General features: G+C 31.9%; 1 protein-coding gene and 1 long non-coding RNA gene across 6 annotated transcripts; both read left to right on the top strand.

The window, feature by feature from the left end:
• The first annotated feature begins 473 nt into the window (after window positions 1–473).
• On the top strand, window positions 474–13,962 carry LOC115891844 (attractin). Its single transcript, XM_030912423.1, has 18 exons — window positions 474–709; window positions 2,544–2,765; window positions 2,824–2,947; window positions 4,223–4,417; window positions 4,754–5,046; window positions 5,560–5,828; window positions 5,891–6,071; window positions 6,618–7,116; window positions 7,579–7,793; window positions 7,887–8,055; window positions 8,826–8,923; window positions 8,997–9,100; window positions 9,742–9,878; window positions 9,962–10,190; window positions 10,255–10,474; window positions 11,394–11,558; window positions 11,633–11,759; window positions 13,065–13,962. The coding sequence occupies exons 1-18, from the start codon at window positions 474–476 to the stop codon at window positions 13,386–13,388; spliced, it is 3,807 nt and encodes a 1,268-aa protein (XP_030768283.1). The 3' UTR covers window positions 13,389–13,962.
• Window positions 13,963–17,816: 3,854 nt separating this feature from the next.
• Window positions 17,817–24,545, top strand: LOC115891843. Of its 5 annotated transcripts, none has more exons than XR_004051923.1 (10): window positions 17,817–17,907; window positions 18,024–18,419; window positions 18,714–18,807; window positions 19,544–19,601; window positions 20,258–20,498; window positions 20,561–20,711; window positions 20,998–21,087; window positions 21,876–21,933; window positions 22,549–23,001; window positions 24,531–24,545. It is a non-coding gene; the product is annotated as an uncharacterized LOC115891843 (long non-coding RNA). The 5 variants fall into 5 exon arrangements; XR_004051925.1 differs by having other exon boundaries at window positions 20,258–20,513; window positions 20,585–20,711; XR_004051922.1 differs by having other exon boundaries at window positions 20,258–20,513.
• The last annotated feature ends 1,316 nt before the right edge of the window (window positions 24,546–25,861 follow it).

Raw genomic sequence — 25,861 nt, 5'->3', positions numbered from 1 at the left:
ATACCACACGTTTTTTACTTTAATTAATAGAAATAAATGTAATTAATAAACTATTTTAATATGTTTTGTTCTCAATTAATTGTAACATAAGTAGTAGTTTATTTTTAAATGAATTGTTTTAAGCGTCCTAAAATATTTTCTTTTAAAATCACTGTTGATTTTATTTTTTCTTATTGGACATCTTGCAGTCTGAAGTTATCTACATATCTTTGAGTGACGTATGAGTGACATTCCTGTCAGAAATTTTAGAAATATGTCTCTGGCTAAAAAATAATACAATTTAAAATAGTTTTTAAATGAAACCCTTTATTCGAATCATGTTTAGCAATTTTTAGTTCACCCATAACGTAGCAAATAATACCTACAAACAGTTTGCGCGAAAGGAATCAACAGAAAAACGAAAAACTTTTGACGTGTGCTATAAAACAACTGTAAATATACAGAGGGTTTGAAGAAATGAAAGCTTAATAACTATGCTGGAACCTTTACAAATGTTTCTATTCCTGTTTAAATCGAAATACAGGCGAAAATATCCGGGTTATTTGTTGTTCGGGGTGTTCTTGTTTGTAGCGTTTTCTGTAGACTTTGTATCGGGTAGTTGTGTTGAAGATGTCCAGTGTGGAGGGAACGGTGTGTGTAGGAATGAGACTTGTATATGTTACGACGGTTGGCAGGGGCCACACTGTCAGTTCTGTGGTGGAAAAGTCAGGTAAATACTTTTATTTCACTCAAATGTATATATTTATTTAGTTTAAATGAATATTACCATTACGAAAGTATAATTTCCAATATAATACATCATTATAATGTATAATAAGACTGGTACTAGATGCTGAAGCACGATGGAAAGCAAAATTATTGTCTGGTTATATTAAATTAAATGAAATAATAATACTATTTTAAACTAGGTTGATATATTTATGTTAAAAAGTTAAATATATAATGCATTTTTTTACCTCATTTATATTTAAAATAAGTATAGAGCATTGTATATTTTAAGAAAGCTCATAATAAAATAGATAAAATAAAAAAATAATGTGTCACCACTTAAAAATGAAAAACTCTCAGTTTTCTGATAAGTTATAACTGAGATACAAAGGTGGTCAAAAAATGCAATATTTTCAAATTGCCCTGTATTTCAGAAACTAAGAGGGCTAGAACAAATTTGTATATAGCATCTTTAGTTTCTTAAAAAGTAATATAGTAATGTGAAAACCGCATCTTTGTATCTCTGCTTATAAACAGGAAACACTGTAAAACACACGAAAATGGGACACCCTGTACATATTTCATGATTGTTTATCGATGTTGCTTCATTTTTGAGAAATAAAATATTATCTTTACAGTATTTTGTTCAAATATTAAACTGCATTCGCTGATAACAAAGCTAGACACTTTCCAAAAGTAAGGTACATTGTTATCGAGGTCATCACAACATCCTTTCTCATTGTGTAACAGTTTTTTTTGTTCCTTTATATAATGATGCCTATGTAAACTAGCATTAAATAATAATGGATCTTTCAAGCCATTCTTTTCTAAATTATTTAAATTTTTATTAGTAAGGGAGCTCATGATAGCTAAATGCGGATTTACTCAACCACTGTAAGGACATAATGAACTATAATTTATTATGCCATCTTCATAATTATGAAGAATGTGTATTATGTAGCAGTCAATGCTAAAAAAACATAGACACTCAAAATCTCATTCAAATTGAAATAACAGCTCTTAACATATTTGAAAAAATGTGTTTATTTTTTTAAAGTTTGATGCCCTCTAGCGGACAAACGAAGCACTTTTGTAATAAATTGTGTCCAATGAACTGATTTTGATTCCAAAAATACGTAGTAGTTCTATGTCCACGGAATATTGGGACATCCTCTGTATTTATTTGTAAAGATCGATTAGTAATTATATGACTAAGTGGATGTATATAATTCTCATTGTCACAAGTAAAAACAATAAATTAATCAGATATTTTTATCATGTCGCCTTTTCTAATGACAGCTGTTTTATTATAAGAATTTATGTCGTCAAAATATTTATTTAAGCATTAGCAATTAAAATTATTAAACTGTTTATAATGTGCCTGTATCCACAACCAATTAATAACGTGAAATTGCGTCTTATTGTCGTTAATTAATATTGGGATTATAAGTACTTAATTATTATGATTAATTTAATTTTGATTACTATTAATACAGTGTTAATTTGCTGTATTTATATTTTTTTTTAATAAATAATTCTGTACAGGGTATTTCAAATTCAAATAATGAATTAATTAGTTTAATAATAAGATAATTAAGCAATTTAATAAGTAATTAATTAATTAATTTAATAATTAATTAAATTATTGGTTTATAAAAATTAATTATTAATAATGTAATTAATCTTATAATTAATTAAATTAATAATTAATTAAATTATTAATTAATTAAATAATTTAATAATTAATTAAATAAATTAATAATTAATTAATTAATACGGTAAATGATTTTTTTACCAACCAATAAAAGGCAAAATTAAAAATATTTTTTTCGCAGACTGGGTACTTCCAGGGGTACCATTCACGATGGACCTGGTAACTATTCCCTAACCTCGAAATGTAGCTGGCTGATCGACGCTCCGAACCAAACGATAACGTTGCACATAGAAGAATTCGCCACAGAATGCGGGTGGGATCACTTGTATGTCTTTGATGGTGATTCTGTCAACTCGCCATTGTTAGCTGTTTATAGTGGCTTGATGTACAAGGACGGTTATAGGTAAAGGAAGCTTAGAAACACTGGGTGTTCAGTGTTTATTTAAATAATGTTTTTTTAGTGTTAGAAAAATTCCTGAAGTGACTGCGACGTCTGGGTCAGCTTTGGTGCATTTTTTCAGTGATGATGCTTATAATATGTCTGGATTTAACATTACCTACAGACTGAATGCTTGTCCATCTATGGTTAGTACATTTATTTTTAGCTTGTCCATCGGTGGTTAGTATATATATTATAGTCAAGTAGTTCTGTCTAATGATAAAATCCTTGACAGTGATAGATGTGTCTGTCATTTTAATTTCAAAGTAGTTTATTTCATTTTACAATGAAGGTAAGTTGGTACAACTGGAATGCAAGGCGGGAAATTATTATATTTCAAATTTTAGTGACAAATGATTACTTCTAAATGTTATGAAAAAAAACTATATAAAACTGAAAATCTCTAAAATTCTCGAAAAACTCTAATCGAGTTATTTTGTTTAAAAATATATACAGATTGTTAACTGGACAGTTACTTATAGGGGAACCGAATGGCAACACTGCCTATTGAGAATGCATGTCATATTTCAATCATAAAGCTCTTGCCGCGACTAATAAACAAATTAACAACCTGTATATTAGTGTGTGTGTTAAACAAAACATCACATGCAAAAAATCTATAAAAAAAAGTCTATTTATTACTTTCAAACTTCAAGAAACCTTCCTGCATTTATTATTATATTTATTAATATAACTTATGTACAAATAAAAAAATAATATTGCACAGGAAAAAATAGAACAAAATATTTCATTGTTGATAATTTTAATCTTTACAATCACTGTATTTTATACTTTAATAGTTGATTAATTAAGTTTAATCCCAGTTTTTTTAAACCGGTATCTTTTTAAATTATCTCTCTACATTACTAAAAGGTATTATTATTTATCTATCATGTGATGTCTTTATTTTGCAGCTACACCAGTTTTTAGTACCATATACAAGATGGTATACAAACTTCATTTGTAGCTAATAAAACTCTCTGGGTCTACACTTAATTTTAAAAAAGACGTGTAATAACAAACTAAAATTCAAAAGCAATATTACAAATATTTATCATTTTCCAAAACGCTGGTTATTTCACATAATTTGGCACAAATAATAACCTTTAATTTGACAAGAGTTTGACAAGTTTGAAAAATCTTAAATCGAGTTCATACTCATCTGCGTCCGTGTGTCGTTCATCGTTCCGTCACTCCAATCTTATTGAAATATGATCTGTTATTTTTGAAACAAAACTGGTTAAAAACAAGAGACGACTCATGACGGATTTATGTTAACTTAAAACTATAGTTAACTTAAAAAATGTTAGAGAATGTTTTAGTGAAATAAATGCATTGGTATATACGTTATCTGCCTTTTTTTCTGTCATCATCTGTCGAAGTCTTATACACTGGTTAGTATTTTTTTTGCGTTTTTATAGATATCAGGAATAGATTGTTCGGGAAATGGTATTTGCATTGATGGTATCTGTACTTGCGACGGAAAATGGGATGGAGCAGCCTGTCACTTAAGAAAATGCCCTGACGATTGCGGTGCCAGCGAAAATAGAGGCGTTTGCGAGCCAGAAAATGGCTGTCATTGCATCGGAGAATACAAGGGAGACGACTGCAGCCAGGTGAGATAATAATATTTTAAATAAGAATAAGAATTTTAAATAATATTTTACAAGAGTGATAGATTTGTGATGTTTAGTTTAATAGATATTTAGAGTATATATGTGTATGCGTATATGCTGGATAAAAATACTGATAATTCATCAAACGGGTAAGCTCTGACTAAATATTAAAGGTTAGAATTGTTCATTGAAACGATTGAAAATATTTCCTAATATGGCGAAAAAAGAAGCTGTAATAATTAGAACAAAAAATTATTGAATTTTTTTTTGTTCTCCGAAAACTAATGCTCGTACGGAAAGCGTTTTTGTGGTGGGTAATATGTCATTTCATTATAGCTGGCTAGCCGAGGCTACTGGGAAACTGTCCAGGTCCAGAGTTTCGTTCCACCTGGATCAGCGTCTCACGGAGCTGTGGTATGGAAGGATTCCATGTACGTCATTGCCGGTGAGCGATATGAGAGATATAGAGAACACAGATACGATAGGATCCCTGTTTTATACATCTACGATTTTAATGGGAACGTGTGGGAAACCCCGCACATCAACGAGGGTCCCGTGATGAGATACGGCCATTCTACGGTGATTTACGGAGATAAGATCTTTATTTACGGAGGCGTAGTAGGAAATAGGTACGTAAATAATGTTATTTTTGTGTATAATGTGATTTTTGCTCACCCTATATGTATAGGGTGTTTAAAAAACATGTGCCGTCTCTCCTGGGAAGATTCCTCTTGTAAAAATAAGATTCATTTTTCATATCAACATAGGTCCGATTCTGCTTTTCTCGATTTTTTTTCTTTTGAATTTGAAACACCCTGTATACAGGGTGGACTGAATTGTAATCGACAAACTTCAGCAACATATCCTGCAGATAAAAATAATTAAAAAGATTGTATAAATACTGAAGACTTGAATTTATACGATTTTTTTTACTTATTTTTAACTGCTCGAACCAACCTGTACATTACATTACTTATAATATACAGTGTGATCAAAAAGTTATATGAACAAGTTAGCTACAGACAATGCCAGCTGAATAATTTTTATCCATGTCCAGCTTGGTCATAGAACTTTTGGATCATACTTGGTATGATATATCTTGGAGCTAAAGATAGTATCTTGGAGCGCATATTTTTTGACAGGGGTCCTACATCAGAACTTTGGGCTTTCGACATCAGCGCCAAAACGTGGGAGAATGTCACTGTCAAAGCAGAATCCTGTAACGTTAGTTACCTGATGTGTGGACCGTTAAAATCAGCAGGACATACCGCCACTGTTGTCAACAACAACACCAATAAAAAAGCCGATAAAATGGTCATTATATTCGGTCATTCTCCGCATTTTGGTTACTTAAATACGGTGCAGGAATATTATTTTGGTACTAGAGAGTGGCACATTGTCAACACTGGAGGTAATTGCACATATTGTGTAGTATAATCCAAGTAACAATCATGACATTTCCGATTTTTATAGGTTATCCCGTGAAAGGAGGTTATGGTCACACGGCTTCCTGGGATCCACTAACTGAAAAAATCTACGTTTTTGGTGGAGTTATTTCTGAGAGCGAATCGTCCCAGATTCTGAGCAAGAGTCTGTACTCGTATGAGCCAAATGATCGTGTTTGGACATTGCTTGCTGACGCTCCAATGGCTAGGTAACAACTTTACTTCAAATATACATACAGTATGTTTTGAAATCAAATTTCAAACTTTCATCAAAATATCAACATTTAGTTTTCCCTCGTATAATTGACAGACGGCAACTTTCATTTTTAATTTAGAAAGAGGTACTAAAAGTCAAATAATTTAGCTACAAATTGCTTAAAAAATAATCAAAATCGGTCCACTAGAACACAATATATAGGGTGGTCCGAACTGTATTCCGGAAACTTCGGCAGCATATACAGATAAAAATAACTAAAAATGTTCGTATAAATGTATTCCGAAAATAGTTAGTTTCGGAGAAAACCGTGTATCTCCGAAACTAAGCATTTTAGGACACACATTTATACGAACTTTTTTACTTATTTTTATCTACAGAATATGCTGCCGAAACTTCCAGAATACAGTTCGGAACACCCCGTATATAACTTTAAAATATTTGAAAATTTTAAGGTACCCTAAGGTTTTTCTTATCGGTGAGTGTATTTATCACAAAATGGCTTATACCAAAGCAGATTAGTGTTATTTTGCTCTTATAGGTTTCTCCATACCTCCACCTTCATCTCCGGTGGCCTAATGCTAGTTTTTGGGGGTAACCCCCACAACGACACCTCCCACAGCTACGGTGCCAAATGCTACGTCAGTGACCTTTTAGCCTACGACGTCCTCTGCGACGACTGGCACGCCATGCCCGTCAAATCCGACCTCCGCGTCGACCTATCCCGTTACGGCCATTCCGCCGTCACTTTCGAGGACACCCTGTACATTTACGGCGGTTTCGACGGCCAGATGCTCAGCGACATGCTCAAATACACCCCGGGGGATTGCCTGTACTTTAACAGTTCCAGTAGTTGTCTGACTGCCAAGCCTGGGATTAAATGCGTTTGGGATATTAAGAATTTGAGGTGTCTGCCCGCTATGAGGGTGCCCAAGGAGGTTCTGAGGGAGGAGAGTCCTTTGGCGAGGTGTGCGGAGAAGAACAGGAGCAGTATACAGCAGGCGATAGTGGGGAATACCGAGAAGTGTCAAAGGATGGAGGTGAGTAAAAAAAATCGTGATTTTAACTTAGGATCTTACATAACATACAGCTCTGAGATGGGCGAAAAGACGTTTTTTGATGAAGAAAGCGCCTAAACAGCGGGAAAGTGATCGAAAAATAAATTTTACCGGTTTAAAATACGAGTAGTTCAAATGTACCGCTATAAAAATGGTTAAAATCTCAATAAATAAGTGAATCTAGACGAGTCATAACATATTTGTTGATAAAAGTGAATTGTACTGCTTTTAAATACGAGTAGTTCGAATGTCCCGCTATAGAAATGTTTCAAATCTCACAAAAATAAATGAATTTAGATGAGTGGTAACACAGTTGTTGATAAAAATGAATTATACTGCTTTAAAATTTGAGTAGTTCAAATGTGCCGCTATAGAAATGGTTCAAATCTGATCTATATATCTCTGTATATATCTTTATTTTTGGAATGATTATGTTTATTTTAGGATTGTCTGAGTTGTGCTCACACCACGGCCGAATGTATTTGGTGCGGCGGAGGTTGTATGCATCATAAGCGTTGTAGAACCGGCAACAGCGGTTCTAATTCGACCGAGACTGCATTGGCTAGTTACGGGAAGGGTGATCTATGTCCACCCGATCCTAAACCAATTTGTAGGCAACTGCATACGTGCACAGCCTGCACTTATCAACCTTTTTGCAGGTAACTGTCAATATAATGATATATATCCATATTATAGATTTTATATGATAAAAAAATGTGTCTAAAGCTTCTAAAACTACTATTAATTGACAGGTGGAGGTATGAACATGCCAAATGCGTGACTTATCCTCAGTCAAATGCGACGGCCGAGGCCAATGAGCCTGCGCAGTGCCAGAAGGTCTGTTCTGAGTTCACTTCTTGTGTCAACTGCACTCAGGAAGAGTGTATATGGTGTCAGAATGAAGGAAGATGTGTAGATAAGGTGGGTATTTTTTTAACCAGTATTAGATTATAATAAAATAAAACTTAAAAATAATATGATTTATAGAGTTTGTTCATTATCACAAAGTGGTGGCCCATGGCAAAAATCTTAATTTTAAAATCAAGAACAAAGTCCTGAGTAAAGTAAATAATATGATCGTTATATGTTAAGTAAAGTAAATAATATGATTGTTAAAATGTTTGCTGGCATTAAAAAAATCTTGGGTGTATCTAAAAACTGTTTAGCGCATTCTAAAAACTTTTTACTTGAATGTTGAAACCTTGACGTTCTCAAAAAATCCTTTAAAATACCTGAAAAATATTTATTAGTGTCTGTAATAAAAAAAGCTGTATCTAAAAGTGTTTTACGGATTCTAAAAAAAATATAGAATGTTGAGAACTTCAGAATATGCATGTTGATATTTAAAAAATGTCTATAAAATATATAATAGTGTCTTTAAAACGCTTTGCGCTGTATAAAAAATGTGTAGCACTATCTACAAATATTTAGCAGTTTCTAAATGCTTACAGAGAATCTAAAAATGCTTGTCTATATCTGATAAGTGTTATATAGCTTCAGAAACTTCATATTTCGGTGTTAAAAATTCGGGTATTAAAAAATATCACACAGTATCTTAAAAACATTTGATAGTACATAAATATCAGAACTGTGAATTGTCGATTGCTAATAATTGATGATAAATAATAATCAGTTGACACAATGAAATGAATATTGAATATACTCAATTTATCTATGTAAATTTGATATAGAACGCCTATACTTCGAGTTTTCCATATGGCCAGTGCAGGGAATGGACTACCATTGGTTCAAAATGTCGTACCAAAGGAGATGAAAACTCCCAGTGCAGGTTGGAACATGTTTTAACTTCCATTTGGCGTTAAAGTAACTAATTTTTTTTTATTTCACTCTGGGGTTTTTAGTTTCTATAAGACATGCGGCAAATGTCGCGACGACCCTGCTTGCGGATGGTGCGACGATGGATCTAAAACAGGCTTGGGTGTATGTATGCCTGGAGGCTACGCTGGTATGTATAAAACATTAAAATTATAAGAAATGCTCGGTCATTAAGGGATAGTCTATAAATAACATGAGGAAATAGCGTTCTTGAAAATAATTTCGGACTTCCATTGTCTTTATAAAAAAAGTCTTTAAAATAGATAAAGACAAGTAAATAACTTGTAGAGATTTACCTCGCCAAAATTATCATCAATTGTCATTCCCCAGTGGTCCCTGACGCCGTTCTTTTCGATCATACGACATGTGTAAACTCATTTTTGGTGCCCCACGTTGGGCGCCAAAACTAAATCTACTTTTAGAAGACAAACCGCTATATCAAAGTCATTTTTGTTGAATAATTAAGACACTTTGTTCATAATATGAACGTAATTAGGTTTTACCGGACCTAGAAAAAACCGTGACTGGCATAATAGTGTAAATCCGACTTTACCCGATTCAAATTTGTCCATATTGATACTTATGTACGGTTCTCCTCTTTTGGTTTCTCTATAGAATGGATCCGTCACTTGCCATCTTGTCATGATAACAGCATGATTGCAACCTAGCAAATTAGTCCGACATTCTTTTAGTTTTAATAATTCTTTAATTATTAATAATATAATTCCTTAATTATTAATTGCTTCCTAACCTCAACAATTGTATTTTTAGGACCTAACCTACATGAACAATCTCTACCTTCTGACACTTGTCCACCTGAAAGATGGCACTTTACTACATGTCCATTATGTCAGTGTAATGGACACGCTAAATGTCGAGGAAACTCTAGTACCTGTGATAACTGTCAGGTAAAAAATACCATTAGTTATTTATGTTTAAAAGGAATTATTAATAAGAAATAAAATAAAAATCTACCTCTTTTTTCTCACAGAATCTCACTACTGGGCCCCACTGTGAGCACTGCAAGAAAGGCTACTGGGGATCCCCAGTGAACGGAGGCAAATGTCAAAAATGTGAGTGTAAAGGTTACGCCGATGACTGTCACAGAGAAACCGGGAAGTGTCACTGTAAAACCAAGGGTCTGATTGGTGATCAGTGTGAGAAGTGTGACGCTGCAAATCATTACAGACCTGATCCATGGAACAACGGATCCTGTTATTGTAAGTCTTAAGATTTTTGAATATCTAAAAGTATCTAAAATACTCTATGCTTTTCCTCCCTCAGATGACTTGACTATAGACTATCAGTTCACCTTCAACCTGTCGAAGAAAGAAGACAGACATTTTACGCAGATAAATTTTCGAAATTCCCCTCAAAAGGCTGATGTTGACGTGGATTTTTCAGTGTTGTGTCAACCGCCGTCAAGGATGAACATAACTATTAGGAAATATAACTCGCCTGAAGAAAAACTAATTTTTACCGTCCACAATTGTTCTAATTTTAGGTAAGTACAGTCAAGAAGACGTAAAAATATCTGGCAGTGTCTAAAAATACTTGGTAGTATATTAAAAATGTTTGGCAGTGTCTAAAAGTACTTGAGTATATATAAAAATGTTGGATGTGTCTAAAAATACTTGGTAATATATAAAAAATATTTGGCTGTGTATAAAAACACTGGACAGTATATAAAAAATATTTGGCAGTATCTAAAAATACTTGACTGTAGCTAAAGAATACTTGGTGGTGTCTAAAAATACTTGACGGTATATAAAAATGTCTGGCTGTGTCTAAAAATACTTGGTAGTATATAAAAAATGTTTGGCTGTGTCTAAAAATACTTGACAGTATATAAAAAATGTTTGGCAGTCTCTAAAAATATTTGATATTGTCTAAAAATGGTACACACTTTCTAAAAATTCTTGGTAGTATCTAAAATACTTGGCAGTGTATAAGAAATGTGTCTAAAAATATTTGATATAGACTAAATATGGTACACACTTTCTAAAAATATTTGGTAGTGTCTAAAAATACTTGACACTTTTTAAAATTATTTTCTAATCTCTAAAAATACTTGGCAGTACCTAAATGAACTTGGCAGTCTAAAAAGTGCTTTGCGGTATGTGAAAAACATTTAGCGGCATCTAAAAATATTCGCTAGTTTATTCTAAAAATACTTGGCAGTATCTAGCAATACATGGCGGTATCTAAAAATATTTCCTTATATTCTCATATTTCTTTTAGCTAAGAGTGCTTAGTTGTGTCTAAAAAAGACCTGTGGCGTGATTAAAAACTCATTAGGGATGTCTAACAGTAATTGGCGGTATCTGAAAATATTTGTCACTGTCTAAAACTGCTTGGAAATATTTAAAGAAGCACAGAAAAAGGAACATTTTAAAAATAAACTTTTTAATCATCTTTTTAAGGTATCGGTTTGCTAAGTCGGACTACGCCTTTGGCAGCGAGAACAACATTACTCTGACAACCTTCTACGTCTATGTCTACGATTTCCAACCGCCGCTAGTGATCCAAATATCCTTTTCGCAATACCCTAAACTGAACTTGCAACAGTTCTTTATAACTTTTTCCACGTAAGTTATAATTACTTTCCGACGGCACCATAATTTTTTTTGGACCAAAAAAATTGTTTTTTTTTCTCCCTTAGGTGTTTCCTGATGTTGCTCTTCTTCGCAGCGATCTTGTGGAAAGCGAAACAAAGATACGACGTATCCAGACGTAGAAGAAGACTTTTTGTGGAGATGGAACAGATGGCTTCTAGGCCTTTCTCACAGGTAATATAGAGACATATTTTACGAGAAGAACTATAGTTCTTCTCTTGAGTCTCTGGCACTGAAAATGTTTGGTGTCATGCTTGCCAGTTTCTAAAAATACTTCCTAACTTTAATATAATGTTCAAAAATACCGTATGATCGAAAAAAAATGGCGTTCAGTTGGCTTGGAAATGACGATCGATGACATTTCCCATATAATTTTACATATAAAATGACAGCGATCTTCATTTCATAGCCATCGCTGACGCCGTTTTTATTCGATCATACGGTATTTGGAAGTATCTAAAAAAATTTTAATGCGATCTAGAAATGTCTGGCACTCTTTTAAAGTACTTTGCAATATTTAAAAATACTTGTTTCTGTCTAAAAATTCTTGGCAGCTTCTAAAAAATATTTAGAGCTAGCTAAAAATGCCTGATACTCTCTAAAAATGCTTGCCAGTTTCTAAAAATATTTTGTAATGTCTAAAAAATAGGCGGCACTTCCTAAAAATACTTGTTGCTATCTAAAAATGCTTATAATTTTTAAAAAATATTTTGTGCTGTCCAAAAAATGCTTGGATGTATCTAAAAATACCCGGCACTCGCTTAATATACTTGGCAATATTTAAAAATACTGTTTGGTGTCTAAAAATGGTTGCTATTTTCTAAAAATAATTATAAAACCTAAATAATGATTGTAACTATCCAAACGATATTTCGTGCTATCTAAAAATCTCTTGCACTCTTGTAATGTTCAAAAAATTCTTGGCAATATCTAAAAATATTTAGCGCTATTTAAAAGTATCTGGCACTCTATAAAAATATTTGGTGTCAATGCTTGCCAGTTTCTAAAAATGCTTTATAATGTTCAAAAATATTTTGAAGTATCTAAAGAATTTTTAATGCAATCTAAAAATATGTGGAACTCTTTTAAAATATTTTGCAGTGTTTAAAAATATTTTTACCGTCTAAAAACGCTTGTCAGTTTCTAAAAATACTTTGTTAGGAATATAAAATGCTTGGCAGCATCTAAAAAATATTTAGTGCTATCTAAAAATACTTGGCAGCATTGAAAATACTTGTTGCTGTCTAAAAATACTTTGTAATGTCCCAAAAAATATTGGAAGTATCTCAAAAATATTCAGGGGTATTTAAATAATGTATGGGACTTTCTAAAAATACTTGTTGGTGTCTAAAAATGTATTGCACACTTGGCGGACTCTAAAAAATATTTTGCAGGATCTAAAACCCTTTGGCCAGTCTTAAAATCAATTTTCCTCCATGCTTGGACAGTTTTTTGGTAGCTTCCTTTATAATTTTTTAGGTTCTGGTGGAACTGGAGCAACAGAAACCCATAGATCTGAAAGAACTGAACAGTAGAGAACGTAAAAAACGTGATGCCCCTAGTCCCATAGCACTGGAGCCTTGCGCAGGTAGCAGGGCTGCAGTTCTGAGTCTCCTGATCAGATTGCCCACTGGAGGTGAGCCCTACACTGTGGCGGGACAATCGGCTGGACTGTCTATAGCCAGCGCTTTGGTTACGCTGGGGAATCCCAGGAGACTCAGTATAGATCAAATGAAAACGACCGACACCAAGACGGGGAAGTCCAGAAAGAATCAGAGTCAGCATCCAGATAGTTGTATTTAAATGGGCGTTATAGTTTTGTGTGGGATTCACAGCGAGTCTTCGGTTAATTTGTGTTGACTGGAGTGGAAATGAAGAACAAGTAAGGTATCTGTGAACTTGTATTGGACGATCAGATAGGACAAGACATTTATAAAAAAAATAAAAGTTGACAGGAAACATAATTTGCTTTGAAATTAAAATGACAGACTGTATACTTATTCGTGTGGAGTTTATAGGACAGTGTTACTCTTGAGATGGTTTAAGAAAAATTGGGAAATACTACTTCAGATCACTGATATAGAATGAGATTCAGTGGTTCTCAAACAGTTGTTAGTTAAACTCCGTGGTAAGAATAATTTAACTTTTTTTTTACTATGTGTAAGTATATTTACTTCTGATCGTTCAATACACGTTATACAATTTTAGAAAAATATTGTTCTAGTCCTTCACCGTATCAAACTGAATATAAAAAAACACTATATATATATTTTAAGACAACCTATACATTCCGATATATGAAGTACACTCGAGTGCAATAGGTAACTAAGTAGCTGTTCATGAGCTTACTTGAATGTTATTTTTCCCAAATAAATACAGAATCAAGTTTATTAGAAGAAATATCCTGTTACAGAATAATTTGATATACAGGGCGATAACAGTCACAATAGACGTAGGAACATCTGTCATTCGCTGTTGTTTTTGACAAGAACAGTGACAGTTAATGACAAAATGAATAAAGAAAAAAAATGGTAAAATCAAACTGTCATTTCTGTTATATTTTTTTATTCTGTAGCCATAATAAACTGATGATATATAATTCGAAATTTAGACACATGTCTGACAAATATGTGCTTCTTTTTACTTATTTTTTTGGTGGTTACATTTGATAAAATAACCTGTAGCTTACTGAAGTGTAGTAATAACGCAGTAATAACACTAATAACTGTATTTTGAAACGATTTTTCGATAAAAATGAGGGTACAGGGAATCAACACGTCATACTGATGTGTGATGGGTGAACAGATCTGTCCAAGATATTTTCTCATATATGTATAGAAAGAAAAGTTATTTAAATTCTGTTTTAAGCTTCATTCAGAACCTGGAAATTAGTGGTTTCATTTAACATAGAAGTTTGTTCCTCTAATTCCAATGTAAGCTTTTCTTCTACCACTAATTTCGACGTTCTGAATCGTCGAAATTAGTGGTTGAAGAAAGAGTAGAAATTAGTGGTAGAAGATTAGAAGAAAAAGTTAAAAGTTTTATCAATTTTTCTACTAATTACTACCATCTTCTACGCAACAAACCTCTACACTAATTGAAACCACTAATTTGAAGATTTAGAATGAAGTTTTAAGTTGAAAAAAGTATTTATGAAACTATATTTAACTTAAAATGATATTAGACAGGATAAATAATAAAACTATATAAATATATATGCATACGTTAACAAAAAAAATTATTGTCTTATAAATATTTTTATTAGTGATCAAAGTCGAGCGGTGTTTTCTTTAATACTGGGTGTTTTACCTATGATCCAATAATTAAAGTATTCCATTGGAACTAAGATATTGAAACACCCGATATATAGGCAACCAGGAAACATACCAAAGGAATTAAATATATAAATGTACATCCTTTGCTTGAAAATATAACGCCCCAAGGAAGTAATCTCTCCAGATATTGCTTATTATTATTTTTTATGATATTGAAGCATACATACTATGTAAAGGTCAGATTTGGTTTTGATTGATATTTAAACAAGTTTCTGAAGTTTTTCATTAAAATGAAAGTGGTAAGACATTGGAATTTCAATTAAAACAAAAAATAGTTGTATCTATACAGGGTGTAATTGGAATATTCCTCACATAAAAATAAGATTTATTTTTTATATCATCATAATTTAAAAGTTGTATTTCCACGTTATAGTAACGTGGAAATTGAATTTCTCATGTAAAAAAACACCCAGACAACAATTTTCAACATTAATTCAGAAATTATTTGGGAAAAATCGAAATTAAAATGAAACATCTATACTCTGTAGGTGTCTCCAAAACTAAGCACTTGATATACATTTATACGAACTTTTTTACTTATTTTTATCTGCAGAATATGCTGCCTCTAATTTTCTAGAATACAATTTGGACCACCCTGTATATTAAGTTTGAATCAAAATGTCTTACTTCTATCCTTTGAATGAACAACTTTTAGACAATTTTCAACAAATAATTCCTACAAACCTTGACTGGGTTTGTTATTAAATGTTGTACCTTCACTCTCTTTTGTAAGTTTTTATTTTTTTACGTCTCTATAATACGGTGCTAATTCTAACCTAACACGACGTAACCAAATAAAAACTAGGACTTCAATATTTCCAATATTAATATATTATATTATTTACGTGAGACTGAAAATTTTTATTTATTATTATTATTGTTTTTTGTACCCGTTTTACGTGATAGTCTGTAGGAATTTACTTTTAGGTTATGTTATGATTTGTTCTAATCAACTAAAATCTTAGACAAGGAAAATAGCTCAATTTTGCATTTATCGAGAAAAGAAAATAATATTTAATTTGTTTTGGTGATTGGGAAACCATCAAGTCATGTCACCATACTAGGTTATGCATGCTCCGGCTAAGGATATATAGGATATCCTTTTTAAAGTACTTGATTAGATCATTGTTGTATGAATTACTTTTTTTAAGGATCTAATTTTGCAAATAATTAAAAAAACGGCATGGTGGAAGAGTTTCAAAGTAATAGGTAGCCTGATTTATACCATGAGTTTGAAAAATTTTATTAAAAGTTTTTTAAAATTTACATGGGATTGACTATATGTCCTGAGCTGATGCGTAATCTGGTGTATAGATATAAAAGAATATACTGCAGCCTTCCCAAATAAGCAAAAGATTTTTGTTCCAGTAGTGAAGGAGGGAAAATCGAGTTTATATGGTTTAGAAACATATGTTCGTCCTTGTCTAGCAGATAGAAGTAATATGCTTGCGTCCTAATGTTGTTTTCCTATTGGTCGATGTTTTCCTAGTGGCATCGATCGACTATCGATTAAATTTTGCTTTATTCAGAGATACTAAGCTTGTTATAGCCTCTCTGTATCCCTGGTGTTATTTGAACGACTTCAATTTCAATTTCAAATATACGATTTGGAACTTTCGAGCAAGCGCAGAAAAATTATGACAGTTCAAGGATAGACTTAGTTGGGAAACGCATTTATATTCTGTATCTATGCTTCTATATTCGGACAAGAATTTTTCCGGTACCTGCAGTATATTCTTTGATATGTATATGCATTTCACATATCCATGACATTTCACATCGATAAAACATTTATTTGCTCTGTGGTAAGTAGAGTACAATGTGAACATAACCACAATGTATCGTGTGGTCGAAAAAAAATGCCGTTACAGTAAGCATTGAGAGATATATTGTCAAAACTGTTATAGAAAAAAATATAAATGGTTTGAACTGAAATGATTATTTCTGTGCCTACTGTGATGCCGTTTTAATTCAATCCCATGGTATATTGAATAAAAAAAATATATTTTCAAGGCAAAATTACTCAAGTTTTCTCATATAATATATTGTGTGTACTACATTCCTTAATTTTACTGGTAGCACTACCTACTCTGAGTTAAAAAAAGTATGTTTTTTTTTCTTAAAATAGTGCCTGGTATAATGTGAAATATTTTACTCTGAATGTTCTCTAGTAAATCTCGTTTTAGTTGTATATTCAAGAGATTTTTAACTTTAAAAAGAATTGTTTTGTTTTGACCCTAATTTTCAGTTATTTCCTCTCTTATTGCCACGCATCACAAACATGTTATATAAATTTTAATAGTTATTATTGTAAATAAATCATATTAATTTTAGGTACTGCGATGTTGTTTTATTTCGTTAAAATTATATATTTGACAAAATTGTATATTAATTATAATATAGCAGTCTACACAGATGCTTCCGTGACTTCAGGAGGCACAAAACCTTTTCTACAATGCGTAAGTTTGGTATTTTATACTACTATGCATGTCTACAGTGAAGAAATCACAAGAAAATCGTACATTTACTTATTAAAAAGCGTCCCGTCTATTCAAATTTTTCCTTTGGCGGGTTTAATTTATTACAGCGCCATTCTTATTTAGTGGGAATTTTTGAAACTAACTTCAAAACGATTATGGCGCCACCGTACGGAAAGTTCTCAAAGTAATTAAATGCAGGTTTCTGCTTTTACTATGTATGTGTGGCGCCATCATGCTATTAAATAACTAGTCATTTACAGATTTCTGTATAAAAAACACTGCTTTTGCTATCTAACGTTAAATAGCTGAACTTCGATAAAAATTTTCTTTGAATTTTAAAGAAATCTGCAATTTTTAATTCCCAAAACCGTTTTAAGTGAGAGCCATCTATGGATAAAATCTTATACTAAATTTAATTCTAACCTACGATAATATATATTTTTTATATTTGTTATATAAAAGTACAATAAATTAGTTTATTAACAAATCTACTGGTTAAATTAAAATGTACGATCTATGTAATATACTTAACAACTAATTTTTGATATAATTTATCTTCAATTCGTATTTTTAAGCGCAATTTTTAAGTCAATGGTATATAGCCCTAACATTTTTTGTTATAGATACAGTATACAGATATGAAATAAGAGAATGATAAGAGCTTTTTATGAAGATAAAATGGAGAATACGACAAGAAAAATGGAGAGAAATAAGATTTTCCTTTGGGAACATGTGTACTTGCATAGAATTTCATAAGAGAATCTCACCGATTGTACCTTGCTTTTCAATGAAAGTGTGTGCCAAGAAAGAGTAAGCTGGAGCAACAAGATTGGATCCGCCAAATGGTTTCTGCATATAATTGTTGCCTTCAAATCATTTCTGCAAATACCTCTTCAGAGAATGATATGCTGTACCTCCCAAATCTACTTATTTCGATGATATAAAGATAATTTTATTCTTAATGGTTGTTCCACACTGGTAGAAATGTATTATTGTTATGAGGAGATGTAGTGAATAAGGTAAACTATATTTTTTGTGTTGTTTCAGTGGCTCTTTTATTTGTTACCATTTTTGTCTAAGTAAAAATAACGTAAACAAAATAATAATGCTAGAAAATACACATAGTTTTATATCTTACTGTCTAAATATTTGTATATTACATATTTCAGTATAATAATTGTTAATTTATATAGGTATATTTTAAAGAAAAGTAGTTTTTAATAGAAACATTTAACCTTACATTTGTTTTTAGTATTTACCTTGTATTTATTATGACTGACATGTATCTTTTTTCAAAATCAACTTTATTTTAGGTTTTCTATTGATGTCTTCACTCTCATTTTTTATAAGATACTTATAGAGACAATAGTAGCAATCATTTTAAAAATAATTTTGGAATCATACAAGGTGAGTGAAATATATTTTTACCTTAAAATTGTAGTTTTTAAATGGTGTGCTGTATTTTTTTTGCACAGTAGATTTGTCATAAGAAGTCCCATTTGAAAAACACCATAACATAATTGATACCTATTAGTTTTTGAAATATGTATTACCATTTTTGTACTAAATTTTCTTTTCATTTAATATTCTATCAAAATTTGTAAATCAAAACAAAGTTAGATAAAAGCTGTGTTTATTTATCATCCCATTGCTGCCAAAAGTCACTAACTTACTTTTATCACTTCCCAGAAAAATGTGTCTAAAGATGAATTGCATTGCATAAAGATGTTATAGTTAGTAACTATTCGGTATTAAAATAAAACATAAATAGCCAGAAATTGTAGTTAATGACTTGCAATCGATTCTCCGCTTCAAAACATAGTTAGTGATTGAATTTGGTTGTTCGGAAAAATGTTAGTCAGTTACTTTTGGCAGCAATAGGACGTTATGATATAAAATGGAGAATATTTCATTTGAAAATATATAAATTTTAATAATTATTATAAATTATTAATAATATATATAATTATTAATAATTATTATAAATTATAAATCATATTAATTTTAGGTACTGTGATGTTGTTTTATTTCGTTAAAATTATATATTAATTATAATATACTAACTGTTAAAAGAAATGAGGTGTAGGGTGTAATATACTATTTAGAGTTTGATTTTACTTATATTGATTTATTTATTCTTTAGACTTGGCTTATTAACGAAGATTCTATAGGAAAAAGCGAAAAAACGACTTCTGCAATTGGTAAGTTTGGTATTTTATGCTACTATGCATGTCTACAGTGAAGAAATAACAAGAAAATCGTACTTTACTTATTAAAAAGCATTCAAATTTTTTCTTTGGCGCGTTTAATTGATTACAGCGCCGTTCTTATATAGTGAGATTTTTTAGAACTAACGTGAAAAAACGATTATGGCGCCACCGTACGGAGAGTTCTAAAACTAGTTAAATGCAGGTTTCTGTTTTTTTACTATATATGGGTGGTGCCATCATGTATTAAGTATTTAAACTAGCCATTTATAGATTTCTGTATAAAAAAACACTACTATTGCTATCTAACGTTAAGTAACTGAACTTTAGTAAAAATTTTCTTTGAATTTTAAAGAAATCTGCAATTTTAATTCCCAAAACCATTTTAAGTCAGAGCCATCTACGAATAAAATTTTGTACTAAATTTGATTCTAACCCCAGAAAATATAATTTTTTTTTTATATTTGTTACATAAAAGTACAATAAATTAGTTTATTTTCAGTTTGTTATCAAATCTACTGGTTAAATTAAAATGTGCGATCTATATAATATAGTTTACAACTAATTTTTGATATTATTTATCTACAATTCGTATTTTTAAGCGTAATTTGTGAAGTCAAAGTATATAGCCTTAACATTTTTTGTTACAGATATAGGATACAGATATGAAATAAGACAGTGATAAGAGCTTTTTACGAAGATAAAATGGAGAAAACACCAAGAAAAATGGAGAGAAATAAGATTTTCTTTTGCGAAGATGTGTACTTTAATAGAATTTCATAACAAAATCTCACCGATTGTACTGTATTTTCAATGAGAGTGTGGGCCAAGAAAGAGTAAAGCTGGAGCAACAAGATTGGAATCCTGTTGAAAAAACGAATCCGTCAAATGGTTTCTGCTTATAAAGTAGGATATTTGTTGTCTTCAACTCATTTCTGCAAATACCTTTTCAGAAAATTATACTTTCGAATATTCAGATCCATGGAAGCTATGCTGTACCTCCCAAATCTGCTTATTTCGATGATATAAAGATAATTTTATTTTTAATGGTTGTTCCACACTGGTAGAAATGTGTTATTGTTATAAGGAGATGCAGTAAATAAGGTAAACTATATTTTTTGTGTTGTTTTAGTGGATCTTTTATTTGTTATAATTTTTGTCTAAGTAAAAACAACGTAAATGAAATATGAATAAAGAAAGAAAATACACATCGCTTTATATTTTACTGTATAAATATTTGTATATTACATTTCAGTATAATAATTGTTACTTCATATATATTTTAAAGAAAACTAGTTTTTAATTGAAAAATTTAACCATACATGTATTTTTTTCGTATTTATATTATATAACTGACGTGTATCTTTTTTTAAAATCTACTATATTTTAGGTTTTCTATTGATGTCTTCACTCTCATTTTTTATAAGATATAGAGACAATAGTAGCAAGCATTTTAAAAATAATTTTGGAATCATACAAGGTGAGTGAAATATATTTTTACTTTAGAATTGTAGTTTTTACCTGCTATATTTTTTCTTGCACAGTAGATTTGTCATAAGAAGTTCCATTTGAAAATACCATAACAATTTATACCTAGTAGTTTTTGAAATATTTTTGTACTAAAATTTCTGTTCATTTAATATTCTATCAAAATTTGTTTATCAAAACATAAAGTTAGATAAAAGCTTTGTTTATACCGTATGATCGAAAAAAAATGGCGTCCAGTTGGTTGGGAAATGACGATCGATGACATTTCCCATATAAATTTACATATAAAATGACAGCGATCTTCATTTCCCAGCCAACTGGACTCCGTTTTTTCTCGATCATACGGTATTTATGACATAAAATGGGGAATATTTCATTTGAGCACAAACATTGCATCACAAACATCTACATATTTATATAAAATGCTAATGTTTATCTGTGTCGTCTCTACTGATGTAACGACTTGTTCTAGAAAGTTGCTTTTTTACTAAAAGATAGTTAATTGGCTCTTCTAAAAACTGTCGTCGCTGGATTTTTTGTTTTTCATTTAATTAAAAAAAAATAAAAAGGTTTTTTTTTCTGATGTCGTGGCGAATGCGCCAGGCTTCAACTAGTGTTATATAAATTTTAATTAATAAATCATATTAATTTTAGGTACTGTGATGTTTTATTTCGTTAAAATTATATATTAATTATAAATATACTAACTGTTAAAAGAAATGAGGTTTAATATACTATTTAGAGTTTGATTTTACTTATACTGATTTATTTATTCTTTAGACTTGGCTTATTAACGACGAATCTATAGGAAAAAGCGAAAAAACGACTTCTACAATTGGTAAGTTTGGTATTTTATGCTGCTATGCATGTCTACAGTGAAGAAATAACAAGAAAATTGTACTTTACTTATTAAAAAGCATTCAAATTTTTCCTTTGGCGCGTTTAATTGATTACAGCGCCATTCTTATTTAGTGAGAATTTTTGGCACTAACGTGAAAACGATTATGGCGCCACCATACGGAAAGTTTTAGAACTAATTAAATACAGGTTGCTGTTTTTACTATGTATGGGTGGCGCCATCATATATTAAGTATTTAAACTAGTCATTTACAGATTTCTGTATAAAAAAAAACACTACTATTGCTATCTAACATTAAATAGCTGAACTTCGGTAAAAATTTTCTTTGAATTTTAAAGAAATCTGCAATTTTTAATTCCCAAACCGTTTTAAGTGAGAGCCATCTATGAATAAAATTTTATACTAAATTTGATTCTAACCCCAGAAAATATATATTTATTTATATTTGTTACATAAAAGTACAAATTAAAATGTGCGATATATATAATATATGTACATTACAACTAATTTTTAATATTATTTATCTACAGCTCGTATTTTTATGTGTAATCTTTGAAGTCAAAAGTATATAGACGTAAACAATTTTTGTTACAGATACAGATATGAAATAATGCAGTGATAAGTGCTGTTTATGAAGATAAAGTGGAGAATACGCCAAGAAAAATGGAGAGGAATAAGATTTTCTCTTGGGAAGATGTGTACTTGCATAGAATTTCATAAGAAAATCTCACCGATTGTACCCGGCTTTTCAATGAAAGTGTGGGCCAAGTAAAAGTAAAGCTGGAGTTACAAGATCGGAATCCTGTTGAAAACACGGATCCGCCAAATGGTTTCTGCTTATAATTATTGTTGCCTTCAAACTTTGCTTCAAATCATTTCTGCAAATACCTCTTCAGAAAATTATACTTCCGAACATTCAGATCCATGGAAGCTATGCTGTACATCCCAAATCTGCTTTTTTCGATGATATAAAGATAATTTTATTCTTAATGGTTGTTCCACACTGCTAGAAATGTATTATTGTTATGAGGAGATGCAGTGAATAAGGTAAACTATATTTTTTGTGTTGTTTCAGTGGATCTTTTATTTATTACAATTTTTGTCTAAGTAAAAACAACGTGAATAAAATATGTATTAATAATGGTAGAAAATACACATAGCTTTATATTTTACTGTATAAATATTTGTATATTACATTTCAGTATAATAAAAAGCAGAAAAAAAAAATAAAATAAGGTTAGTTAGTTTTCCCATAGCCAATGCCCTACCTGCCAATATGCACCTAATGCTGCTAATGCAAAAAACACCACATGAGAGAACAAATCATAGCTAAAAAAAATCTAACATCATACCGCTCTTTAGAGGACATCGCTTTTTGTAATATGAAACAACAGTGTGTTTACTATGTATATTTGAAGTGAAACTTCTTACGAACAGCTATTAAATTGAAGGATTTGAAGGATATAATGCACTAGGTCCGCGCAGTGGCAAAATCACCAGGTCCCCGCAGTAGCAAAATCACCAGGTCCCTGTAGTGGAAAAATCACCAGGTCCCCGCGGTGGCAAAATCACCAGGTTCCCGCGGTGGCAAAATCACCAGGTCCCCGCGGTGACAAAATCACCAGGTCCCCGCAGTGACAAAATCACCATTTCCCCGCAGTAGCAAAATCACCAGGTCCCCGCAGTAGCAAAATCACCAGGTCCCCGTAGTGGCAATATCACCAGGTCCCCGCGGTGTCAAAATCACTAGGTCCCCGTAGTGGCAATATCACCAGGTCCCCGCGGTGACAAAATCACCAGGTCCCCGTAGTGGCAATATCACCAGGCCCCCGCGGTGGCAAAATCACCAGGTCCCCGCAGTGGCAAAATCGCCAGGTTCCCGTAGTGGCAATATCACCAGGTGCCCGCGGTGACAAAATCACCAGGTCCCCGCAGTGGCAAAATCACCATTTCCCCGCAGTAGCAAAATCACCAGGTCCCCGTAGTGGCAATATCACCAGGTCCCCGCGGTGTCAAAATCACTAGGTCCCCGTAGTGGCAATATCACCAGGTCCCCGCGGTGACAAAATCACCAGGTCCCCGTAGTGGCAATATCACCAGGCCCCCGCGGTGGCAAAATCACCAGGTCCCCGCAGTGGCAAAATCGCCAGGTTCCCGTAGTGGCAATATCACCAGGTGCCCGCGGTGACAAAATCACCAGGTGCCCGCAGTGGCAAAATCACCATTTCCCCGCAGTAGCAAAATCACCAGGTCCCCGCAGTGGCAAAACCACCAGGTCCCCGCAGTGGCAAAATCACCAATTGATGACATTTCCCATATAAATTTACATATAAAATGACAGCGATCTTCATTTCACAGCCATCGCTGACGCCTTTTTTTAAGAGGGGGCCCAGTTGGCTTGGAAATGACGATCGGTTACATTTCCCATATAATTTTGCATATAAAATGAGAGCGATCTTTATTTCATTGCCATCGCAGACGCCGTATTTTTTTTTCGATCATACAGTAGAAGTAATATTTTTTAATCAAGCTTTTTATTGAACAATTAATGAATTATTTCTGTATTTTTCTTCCAGAACCAACACTTTCTAGAAGGGTAGTCAGAAGATTTATTTACCTCAACATAGACATCAGCATGTCCATCAGCACCTTGGATTTTAATGTACTTTTAATATTAATATTGTTAATAATATATATTTATATTATGTTAATAAATAAATAATGATTAATAATAAATGAGTTTTATTGGACTAAAATATATTATACCGTTTATTCGTGAACAACAAGAAAATTGCATTTAATTATAACAAATAATATATCCTAATACTAACCAACTTACAAGTTGTTCTGGAATAGACAGTATTCTATATATATTCCTGATTAAAATCCAGCATATTCAGATACAGATATAATTATTCAGAATATATTTGACCTGCTAAATAATCAGATATTTAGATCAAAAATTCTTGACAAAATAGTGAATGTAACTTTTTACTCCTGGTACCGAAAAATAAATTCAAGGCGTCTCACTTTTAACAAAAGCTGTGCAAAATAATTTCGACCTGACAAAAAACTGAGTACCCGACCAACGAGTTCGAACGAGTTAGATTTTTTCGAAAAACGGCTATAACTTCCAAACTATAAGAGATATCGAGGAACGGAACTCGGCAATCGATAGGGAATTCAATTCTCTATAAGGGTGCAAATTTAGGGGATGATCGGAGACAAAAAATTTTTTTTGGCGAAAATGAAGTAAGGTTAACCCCTTACCTCATTTTTCGCCAAAACTTTTTTTTGTTTCCGATCGCGCCCTCGTTTTGCGCCCTTATAGAGGGTTGAAATGCCTATCGAAAGCCGCCCTCCGTTCCTCTCTAGCCCTTATAGTTTCCGAGATATTAAGGGTTGAAGTTTGGAAACGAGTTCGAAGTGCTAGAGATAGCAGAAATATCGTTGAAAAATGCTTTATTTACGTGTGGTACTAAATTTGCTCCTTACCTCCTCACGCTTATGCTATCCTGATAGAAATCGGCGATTTTAGACACGGTTTAAAAATTTTCGTGCGGTCTTTGCCAAAAATTGAATTTTCTCGGATATGTATCAGGAGTACATAAGAGCGAGGAGGTAAATATTGGTACTAAATTTGCTCTTTACCTCTTCACACTTATGTGCTCTTGATAGAAATCGGTGATTTTGGACTACGATTAAAAATGTTCGTTCAATTTTTATCAAAAGTTGAATTTTCTCAGATTTGTATCAGGAGTGCATAAGAGCGAAGAGGTAAAGGTTGGTATTTTTTCATTAAAAATACTGTCTGTTCCTGAACAACTTGTTTGGTTTCTTAGTATTAGAATACATTATTTTTGTCATAATTAAATAACTTTCTATTTGTTCATGATTAGACAGTATT

Source organism: Sitophilus oryzae, unplaced genomic scaffold, assembly GCF_002938485.1.
Source record: "Sitophilus oryzae breed Bouriz unplaced genomic scaffold, Soryzae_2.0 scaffold_119_pilon_pilon, whole genome shotgun sequence".
Classification (NCBI taxonomy): domain Eukaryota; kingdom Metazoa; phylum Arthropoda; class Insecta; order Coleoptera; family Curculionidae; genus Sitophilus; species Sitophilus oryzae.
This window is presented reverse-complemented; position numbering and strand designations above follow the sequence as displayed.